This window comes from Haliotis rufescens, unplaced genomic scaffold (genome assembly GCF_023055435.1).
Source record: "Haliotis rufescens isolate VD_foot unplaced genomic scaffold, xgHalRufe1.0.p SCAF_8, whole genome shotgun sequence".
Taxonomy (NCBI): Eukaryota; Metazoa; Mollusca; class Gastropoda; order Lepetellida; family Haliotidae; genus Haliotis; species Haliotis rufescens.
The window spans coordinates 38,395,583-38,406,112 of NW_025964372.1; the positions used below are offsets into that span (position 1 = coordinate 38,395,583).

The 10,530-nt window shown below is 41.0% G+C and overlaps 1 protein-coding gene across 1 annotated transcript; it reads right to left on the reverse strand.

Annotated features, from left to right (window-relative positions):
* Positions 1 to 7,885: 7,885 nt before the first annotated feature.
* On the reverse strand, positions 7,886 to 8,446 carry LOC124138433 (ras-related protein Ral-B-like). The gene has a single exon (XM_046505071.2). The coding sequence runs from the start codon at positions 8,444 to 8,446 to the stop codon at positions 7,886 to 7,888; it is 561 nt and encodes a 186-aa protein (XP_046361027.2).
* Between the last annotated feature and the right edge of the window lie 2,084 nt (positions 8,447 to 10,530).

Sequence of the window (10,530 nt, forward strand, 5' to 3'; positions counted from 1 at the left end):
ACTACAGAGACTTTTTCTGAATAATTTAAAGAGACAGGTTGTAATTTTAAACGAGTTGGTCCCTTCTGTGGACCTATGGTCGAGGGAGCCGCAACTCATAGTGTACAGCTGCATCTTTTTGTTGTCAGGATCTGCATGTTGTTCATATGTACGGTGATCCATGTTCTGTAAGCTTCTGCTGTTTAAAGAGATGAACATCCAGGAACTCCGAGCACATTCTTTTCCAAAAACACTTTGAGCTGACACGCCATGTTATAACTGACATTCTCTGCAAAGCCGTGTTAATATCAACACGCTAGCATATCACGATTCTATGGAAAGCAGGTAAAAAGCTGATTGCTATGTCAAGCTAAATTGGCTGGTCTGTTCTCAACCACTGAACCACCACGTACATAAACTATTTGTGGGCGAAAATGCTGGGATTGTTTTAACAACGTTTTAAATGTTAATAAAGCATGTACTGATACGTTTGTGTTTTTGATCTTTTACTGTACCAATGAAGGAGTTTCGCAGGTCTTAGCTTACTTACGAAACCTAGGAGTGTAGTCTCTGCAGAGGGATGAAAGTGATGTAGATTGGCAAGCTTCTTGTCAAAATCACACAACCTCCATGTACATAAACAGTAAAGGAATTGTGTTGTGAACTTAAAATGATTTAATATGATTTTTTTATCTCTGATTGTGTTCAGCAAGGGTAAAAGAACGTCAAAACTATGATAGGCTTATGTCGAGATATGCGTGAAAATCGTGACCCATATGGACATAAGGAATACTATTGAATTGTGGAAAATGTTCACGTGACAATCTTATGTAATTATTAGACAAAGAGAACAAGAGGTGAAAATGTCAATACCAATATGTTTTTCACACGAAGCCTTTGTTCAGAGGACGGTTTATTCAGTATAAAATGTTTTCGAAGAAGACGGTAATTTAAAATAGTGTCAGGTATAACCCTAGGTGAATCTTGAATAATCTTTAACCATCACCATTTGTTATCGTTCTCTCAAGGTGTAAGTGATTCATTCATAGCTGCCATCTGACGTCATGTATGAGGTGTTGGGCACCACTACCACACGCGATACATGTCGCAATGGCAATACAACTTGAACACTACAAGTACCCTCTATGCACCGATAATCATAAAACAGCACATACTGTCCTCCCTGGTTATAATGCCACCTTTCGTCCAGTGGAAAATATGGCATTATAACCAGGGTGGCGTTAAAACTAGGGAGATAAAACTAGACCTTCCTGACATGATATATGGAAGTTTAAAGAAGATCCAAGAAACATCCCTTCAATACAAGTTACTTTTTTCAAACAGGACTGCATCCAAACATATTGCCAACCCTGGGGTCAAATGAAGACAATTGTAATTTTAAAAAGAGATTCGTTGACATAAATCTGTCTAGGGACAGTGAGTGATGAGTTAAAATTTAACGTCACATCGGCAATATTACAGCCATATCGTGACGAGATAAACTCAAACATTTGATTACAAAGAAATTTCAATTTGTAAAATACCTGTCGTCAAAGGACAGTACAATAACTAGAATATCACAGATGTTAGTTAAAACTAGTTTGAGAGTATATAAAAGAATTAACTACAATTCAACAAAACTAAATAAAAAAATGGGTTATAGATCGCCAGCAACCACACTAGGGACCGAGGGGACTTACGAAGCTTTTGCTATCTGCACGGCTCCCCGGCAGGGTTTACACCTTCCCTTCAGTCGCTGGCGATTGTAGTCAATATTAACCTTCAGTTAAAACTAACAAATATACTGCGATTAAAATTGTGATAGCTATAAATATACTTTGAAAGAAATGGAACTTATGTATCCTCTCCGGGGGACAATAATTTTTCTGTACTTTAACCCCCTTCGAGGGGCTGGGACGGGTAACTCGGGTATCCGGGTCAGGTGGGTACTGAGTAGGACCCGGGTACCCACAGGACTACCCGGACCCGCGGTTAGTCCCGTGATTATTTGTTTAATGGCAAAAATGATCTAGAACTCTATGGTTACACTGTAAGTGATAAATGTTCACATTTCTTTCTGAGTCACTTTGCACACATTCTGACTTTATATTTTTCATAATGATAAAACAGCAGTCAACTTCAGTGCATGCATGACCGTATCGGTTTATACGTATATCTAAATTTATATGGACAGGAGTACAAACTATTCCCAATCGGACATGTCTGACCTATCTCTTATGACCTACAGCGGGTACCCGGGATGGGTCGGGTAAAAAGGGGTAGGTATCCGTGTAGTAAATGTGGACTCGTCCCAGCCCTAGCAGCCACTAGCAATCGCAGTTGTTAATTTATTCTACCAAATTTGAAACATAGTTTTTATTGTCTAGGGACAGCTGATTATTATGTCAGTGCGTCAATCAAGTATAAGCCCTACCCCAAAGTCCTCCCTTGTGGATTGGCCTGTGCCTCAAAACTCCTGATCGTCTCCGTGATTTGGTGTTTGCATGTAGGGGTAGGGGTATTACATCATCCTTACTGAGGGCAGTTTAGTGTCAATACGGTCTATCAGAAGATTAAGCTGGAGTTTATGGTGTTGGAACTTGCATGATTGTAACCAGGGGATTTGAACGGTTGGTCTGAGAAACATAACCATGGCACTGTCAACAGGGTGGCATAAAACAGGGAATTTTGCATTGCGAAAATTTCGACTGTGGGAACTGTCAGTGCACAGCAAAGTGTATCTCCTCGCCATATGTTACTAATTACCTCCTGACGCCACTGACGTGGTTTCCACGCACTAGTGAGTGAGTGAGTTAGGTTTAACGCCGCTTTTAACAGTATTCCAGTTATATCGCGGCGTGTCAGCTTAATGTGGGAGGAAAGCCCGAAGTGATGCAGGTCTCAGACGTTTACCACTTCGGTGAAAGACACGAGCACGGGTATGGTGCTGACAAACCTAGAAACATAATCGGGGCGAACCGGGATTCGAACCCACAATCATAGGTTTCTGGCGTGCCCAAGGAACGCAACTCTGCACAGCGAATTGCGGCGCCTTAGACGACTAGGCCACCCGTGCCCCCTTCCACACACTAAGGAGCCCACGCTAGCAATATAATGCAGTCATACTACCGAGACATTGCATAACATACTTATATGGCAATCTTCCATATGATTTTTTTGTTTGTTTGTTGTTAAACGCCGCACTCAGCAATATTCCAGCTATATGACGGTGGTCTGTAAATAATTTAGTCTGGACCAGACAATCCAGTGATTGACATCTAGAGCATCGATCCATGCAATTGGGATCGATGTCATGAATCAACCAAGTCGGCGAGGCTGACCATCCGATCCCGTTAGTCGCCTCTTACGACAAGCATTGTCGCCTTTTACGGCAAGTATGGGTTGATGAAGACCTGTTATAAACCAGATCTTCACGGGTCTTTTACATATGAACATAGGATAAATCACAACATTGTCACACGGGATTTCAAAGGTACTACAATATGTGTCGTTTGTGCACAGCATTAACGACTACTGCACTATCGCTAGAAAATACATAATAACGAAGGCCATTGTTTCACACCTCTGTTATATATGTTCATAGTCGCTTGAATGCTAATTTATTTCAAGACCTGCGTACAGTGTCCAAATGTGGCGGCCAGGTGATATGTACATGTCAAACGCTGGCTGTCAACTGAGAAGGCCTCGAAAAACATAACCATCACTACATAAATTGTTCAATTAAACAACTTTGTATCAGCGACATATCACATAATGTCACATATAAGCCCAATGTGTTAACTAAGGCAGACATCTGCAAGTTCAATTCCGTGAAATATAGTCTGGTTCAAAATTATTGGGAATTTTAATGTCATATTCAAGGAAGCATACATAAAATATCAATATTGACAAGTGTTTAAAATTAAGGTGTGGTCAAAGGGAAGCAACTCTTCTTCAATTTTTAGAAGTTGATTATGGAGCAGACGACTTTTCCTGATATATGTCAGAAATGAGTGCAGAGGAGAAAAGAAGGTTGATTCTACAGCTCCCTGTTGAAGGCATCACTGATGCTGCTACATTAGCAAAGAGCACAGACACTCCTCTTTCTACAGTGTATAGAGTTAAGAAGAATATTGAGAATGGTTCAGGAATTGAGCACAGAAAAGGAGCGGGGAGACCTCGAAAACTGGTGTTTGGTGATCGTGTGAGACTGGGTATTTTGGCTTCTAAAAACACAAGGGCGAGTATTTCAAATATCAAACATGAAATGGTAAATAGAGGGACAGTAAATGTATCCAAATCTACAGTAAGAAGAAATTTGATTGAACTTGGGTGGGAAAAAAAGAAAGGAATTGCCTCACCGCTCTTGAAACAAGAACACAAGGATAGACGTGTAGAGTGGTGTTTGGCGGATGAAAACTTTGACTGGAACAGTGTTATTTTCACAGATGAGAGCTCTGTATGGGTGTATCCTAACAATGTTAAAATGTGGACAAAATGTCATTCCGTTCCATTGTACCAGAGACCAAAGTACAGTCCGAAGTTTCATGTTTGGGGAGGGATATCTTCATTTGGAACGACGCCCAAGTGTGTGTTTTTTAGGGTAATTTAACCGGTGAAAGGTATACAGACATTTTGGAAGCTCACCTGATCCCAAATGCAGATGTTTTTTTATGGAAATACTTGGATATTGCAACAGGATAATGACCCCAAACACACCGCAAGACATGCGCGGCAGTGGTTTGAGGACAACAATGTGACCGTTTTGGACTGGCCTAGCTGCAGCCCGGACTTAAATCCTATAGAAAATGTGTGGGGACTCATGAAGGAGTCGGTGAACCAAAAGGGATTGACAAAAGTTGATGACAAGAAGCGCGAGGTGGTGCGATATTGGGACTCTCTCACCCACGAGACTCTAACCTCTCTCATAGGAAGTATGCCCAATCGTATAAAACTGTGTTTGGAAGCAAATGGTGGTCTGATAAGATATTGATGTTACTGTGATGTGATTAAAGAATGTTTGTGCTCACTTAAAATATGTTTTATTTTTTGGGATGAAATTTTCATATTTACAATTTTAAAGATTTTTCAATTCTCAATAATTATGTATTATGTAATATACTGTATCTGCCCAACTTATTGATTTTTAACTTTGTGCATCAGTATCCCATATGACAAACGTAAGGCAAAACTTATTTCTTTGATCCATGACGAATGCGTCAACAAACATGCTGACCACACATATAGGTAACCGTACATCTCTATTTTGAAAGATTCAGGACAATCTTTTTAAAATGTCAAATATGCAAATACTAGACTTCCAGACACCAAGAAATCAACTATGTTAAATCTGTGGATAGGACATTCAGACAAGAAGTGCTCCAGTACTTGTCTATCTGTTTCTTTATGGTTATGAATCAATGTGATTTTGGTAGTGCTTAAATACTTTTCAGGTGCATACATTCAATAAGATGTTCTCAAACCACACCGAATTACACTCTTCAAAAAAAGAAACACATAGGTGTTTTGAGAATTCCAAATAGATTTTTTTTTTCCCAGCAATCGTCATAAAGACAATTCTTATGTTTAATCATGTCATGTTTGTTGTGCATTGTGCGCAAACACATCTCAAAATTATTTTTTTGGCAAACGTTTATCAGTAAAAATGCAAAGGATGCACGGAAATTGCTTTCAGAAAAAGTTTTCAGCATAATGCACGTGCAAAGTGTTGGAAACAAGAGTAGAGACACTGACTATAAAAGACCGTACAAAATTCATCAGTTCATTACAAATTTTCTGATGTGAACGGAGATAGAAAAATGCCAAGATTAACCTGACCGAAATATCGCCATTGGACGTTTGGAAGCAGGGGAGTCCCAGTCTGCCGTTGCAAGACACTTCAACGTTCACCAAAGCACCGACTATGGGGTCGATATACTCGCACTAATTCGACTCAAGATCATCCCAAAAGTGGAAGACCAAGAGTGACCACCCCTGCTCAGGATCGGTACATCCGGTTGCATCACCTTCGGAATCGATTTGCTACAGCAACTGACACTGCAGGACAAGTGCCTGGTATGCGAAGAATTTCCGAACCATCAGAAATCGTCTGAGGGAAGTGGGAATTCGAGCGAGACAACCAAAAGTTGGACCTGTCTTGCGATGTCTACACCGTCGACGACATGTCCGGTGGTACATGGGATCTCAGGAACTGGCGACGCGTTTGAGTCACGTTTTCTTCTTCAACGACGGGATGGAAGACAACGTGTATACCGACGTCGACATGAACGTTTTGAGCCGAAATGCGTTCGACAGGTGGACCGATTTGATGTCATGGTATGGGGAGCCATATCCTACACGGTTAGGTCACAGTTAGTGGTTGTCCAGGGCAATCTTACAGCAAAGCGATACATAGACCAAATTCTGCGTCCTCACCTCCTCCACACTTTGGACCGGAGGAGGGACCTGTTCTTCTTGAAACTTCCACATATCACGTCAGTAAGGACTAGTTTGATCTCCCTAGTTTTAACGCCACCCTGGTTATAATGCCATATTTTCGACTGGACGAAAGGTGGCATTATAACCAGGGAGGACAGTATGTGCTGTTTTATGATTATGGGTGCATAGCGGGTACTTGTAGTGTTCAAGTTGTATTGCCATTGCGACATGTATCGCGTGTGGTAGTGGTGCCCAACACCTCATCCATAACGTCAGATGGCAGCCATGAATGTCTTAGTTTATATTGGTAACGTACAGGTCAGTTTTCCTGCACGCGGATATAACAACATGTTTTGTTTTATAAGTATACGTTCAAAGAAATCTCTATTTCACATTCAGTTCCCTTTCCGTGCATTTTCTTATTCGCCAGGTCACTTACACCTTGAAAGAAGGATAACGAATCGTGATGGCCAATGATTATTTAAGATTCACCTAGGGTTATACCTGACACTATTTCAAATTACCGTCTTCTTCGAAAACATTTTATACTTCAAATGAATAAACCGGCCTATGAACAAAGGCTTCGTGTGAAAAATATATTGGTATTGACATTTTCACCTCTTGTTCTTTTTGTCTAATAATTACATTAGATTGTCAACATGAACATTTTCCACAATTCAATAGTATTACTTATATCCATATGGGTCATGATTTTCAAGCATGTCTCGGCATAAGCCTATCATAGTTTTGACGTTCTTTTACCCTTGCTGAACACAATCAGAGATAAAAAAAATCACATTAAATCATTTTAAGTTCACAACACAATTCCTTTACTGTTTATGTACATAGAGGTTGTGTGATTTTGACAAGAAGCTTGCCAACCTACATCACTTTCATCCCTCTGCAGAGACTACACTCCAAGGTTTCGTAAGTAAACTAAGACATGCGAAACTCCTTCATTGGTACAGTAAAAGATCAAAAACACAAACGTATCAGTACATGCTTTATTAACAATTAAACCGTTGTTAAAACAATCCCAGCATTTTCGCCCACAAATAGTTTATGTACGTGGTGGTTCAGTGGTTGCGAACAGACCAGCCAATTTAGCTTGACATAGCAATCAGCTTTTTACCTGCTTTCCATAGAATCGTGATATGATAGCGTGTTGATATTAACACGGCTTTGCAGAGAATGTCAGTTATAACATGGCGTGTCAGCTCAAAGTGTTTTTGGAAAAGAATGTGCTCGGATCTCCTGGATGTTCATCTCTTTAAACAGCAGAAGCTTACAGAACATGGATCACCGTACATATGAACAACATGCAGATCCTGACAACAAAAAGATGCAGCTGTACACTATGAGTTGCGGCTCCCTCCACCATAGGTCCACAGAAGTCACCAACTCGTTTAAACCTGTCTCTTTACATTATTGAGAAAAAGTCTCTGTAGTAGCTTAATCTCTCAGGTAATCAAAATGTTGTCATTCTGCGGTCAATTGCCGTTTTCGATGACTTCTTATCTCTGATAATGTTGAACATCTCCTCAATCACCTGTTCTAGATCTCCCGGTTGACCATCGGAAGCCTCCTTGTAGTTCATTCCCCATTCGATAGTGACAAGGCAGTCTGCGGTCTCCGGGCCCATGATGCGCGGAGCAGATGTAGCGCGGTTGTAGCCAACAACTAGCAATGGCACGTCCTCTCCCTTCAACTCAATTATACGTTCTCTGAACGCTGATATGGTCTGGAAACATTCTTCATCGTCCATGTAGAAGACTAGGATGAAAGCGTCACTCATGCTCACGGTGAGTCGGCTAAAGCCAGCTGCTAGGCCCTGAAGTCTGTTCATGCTGAGGGTGTCCAGAGACGCCGACTTTCTCTGGATTTGTGTCTCGAAGGTCTGCTTGAGCGCCTGAGTTATATCTCTTGGGCCACATGCTAGAAGACGACAGCCCTCTGGACCAGAACGCTCCCTCCCCCTTGTCAGAGACATGGAGAAGGAGCGAATAACATTGATGAATCTGGTCGCCATCTCTAGTAATTGCTGACACTTTTTGTTGAAGGAAGTATATAGAAGCCTTTTAGTCTCGTGTTGTAGCTTTGTATGGAATATTTTGAGCTCCTCTTGAAACGGTTCAGTACTGGCGAGGTTCCTGTCTTCTCCCCTGAAGAGTTATAACGTTGTCGACTGCAATTGTCTTGTCTCCTTCAACAGCTGCAACTGATGGTCGTCTCAGGTCTGCTTGAATGACTGCCGAGCTGGGAGTGTTTATACAATCAGTGACTCACATAGGTTGACGCATACTCCAGATGATGACAGTTTCTCTTCTGAGATGACACGCCTCATGCAAATATTTCTATTTCTGTCACAAAGCATGGTGCCTTAGATGAACAACGTGATGAGATCAATTTGATTGATAAAAAGTTAATAACTAACGTTTGCGCCCTTCCTTTACAATAAGATCAAAGACCCACGGACACAAACACAACGAATTGATTTGCTGATAACCTTTTCTACTTCTAGTTTTCTTGTATATTTTTTATGATGCATTTCTGTTAGTTTGGGCATGGAATATGATACAAGGCTTTTTGGCTGAGGAATTGTCTTCACATCCAGTGAGTTCGTTATCGTTCATAGTTTAAGTCCTGCTCATTGTAGCATTGGGCTGTTGGTTCCCACGGCTTCATGTACAAGAGGCTTTCGAGGAGACTATGAGAAAACTCGAAAACTTGGCTGAAAAGTTCTAAGCCTAACTACGTAGGATAGTATATCCTCAACAGTTTGCATACATGTATTAAGTACAATTACATGCTTACGTGCTGCATTCGAACCAAATACCAGGCAGGATATTTCTGCAGACGTTAAAGTGACAGCGTATTCTATGTTAATGAAAATGGCTACATTGGCTACCGCGCTGTCATCAAGTATATTCATGTGAAAGGGCTAACTCCAACAGCCATCATGCTGTCAACTTCATGGGGTGATGTTTCTTCCTTTGACACTGTTACGATTTGGGCAGCGGAGTTCAAGAGTGGAAAAGATTGCCTCTTAGATTCTCAAAGGCCAGGAAGACCTTCAATTGCCACCACCAAGGAGAATATAGAAGCATTTCTCGCGAGAGGGTTAAGAGCCTATATCATGAGCATGGTTTTATGAATCACTATTAAATATTGGTGATACTACCCTGCCCCATTGGTGGCAACAAACACGTGCAAAGGCAAGTCATTGGTTAATCTGTTTAAAACCACGGGAATATATGAAACAAGTCAAAATAGGTAATTGCATCAGTTTTGTCAGTGATACGTTAAATTTGGAAATGTCCTCGACATTTACCATAAAACGTTTTGAAAGCTTTACTGGGGCCTTGAATGTTGTAACCCTCATCAAACAACCTTTGTGTGAGAGTCTTATGCCGCTCTTGGAAATAATTGTAGAAACAACACGCTCGATTGCACCCAAAAGTTGTGAAATGTAGACACCAAATGCTGGGGCTACTGGAATATTGCTGGACATTAAGAGAAAGTTGTCTACTGGAAAGGTGAAGTCATCCCTCTTGTCATACAGTCTTGTGGAGAGTGTTTTCTCACTCTGAATAATTATGCATAGATCTAAATATGAAACAGACATTAGGTCTCGCGGGTCTCTTTTATTTCTAGCTCAGGTAGGTAAATCAGTGGAAATGTATTGGCTATTTGACAGTTATTGAATGATATCAGATCCTCGATATACCTGAAGCTTTAAAGCTTCTTGGCCAAATTACCTTTGTTTTGACAATCCGAACAGCAATTTTGATTCCTATACATAACGAAACAGATCCGCACGACGGGGGGGGGGGGGGGGGGGGGGGCACATTTGAGCCCCATGGCGATGCCTACTTCATACCTAAATGTCTTACCCCATCCCCGGCCCTTCCGCTCTCCGAGCGGACGTTCTATCACTAGATCACGGAGGCGGCCCCGTTGTTATATGAAATACTGGTAGGTTATACGATTCTCGTTTGCACAGTACCTAGTATGGTGACCTACCTTTGGTTATTGGTGATCTATAGCCCATTTTTATTGTGTACTGTTCTGAATTGTTATGAATTTTATTATGATATGCTAGTTTTAAATCTA

Coding starts and splice junctions, on each gene's coding strand:
- LOC124138433 (XM_046505071.2), bottom strand. CDS start 8,446: ATGGCGACCAGATTCATCAATGTTATTCGCTCCTTCTCCATGTCTCTG.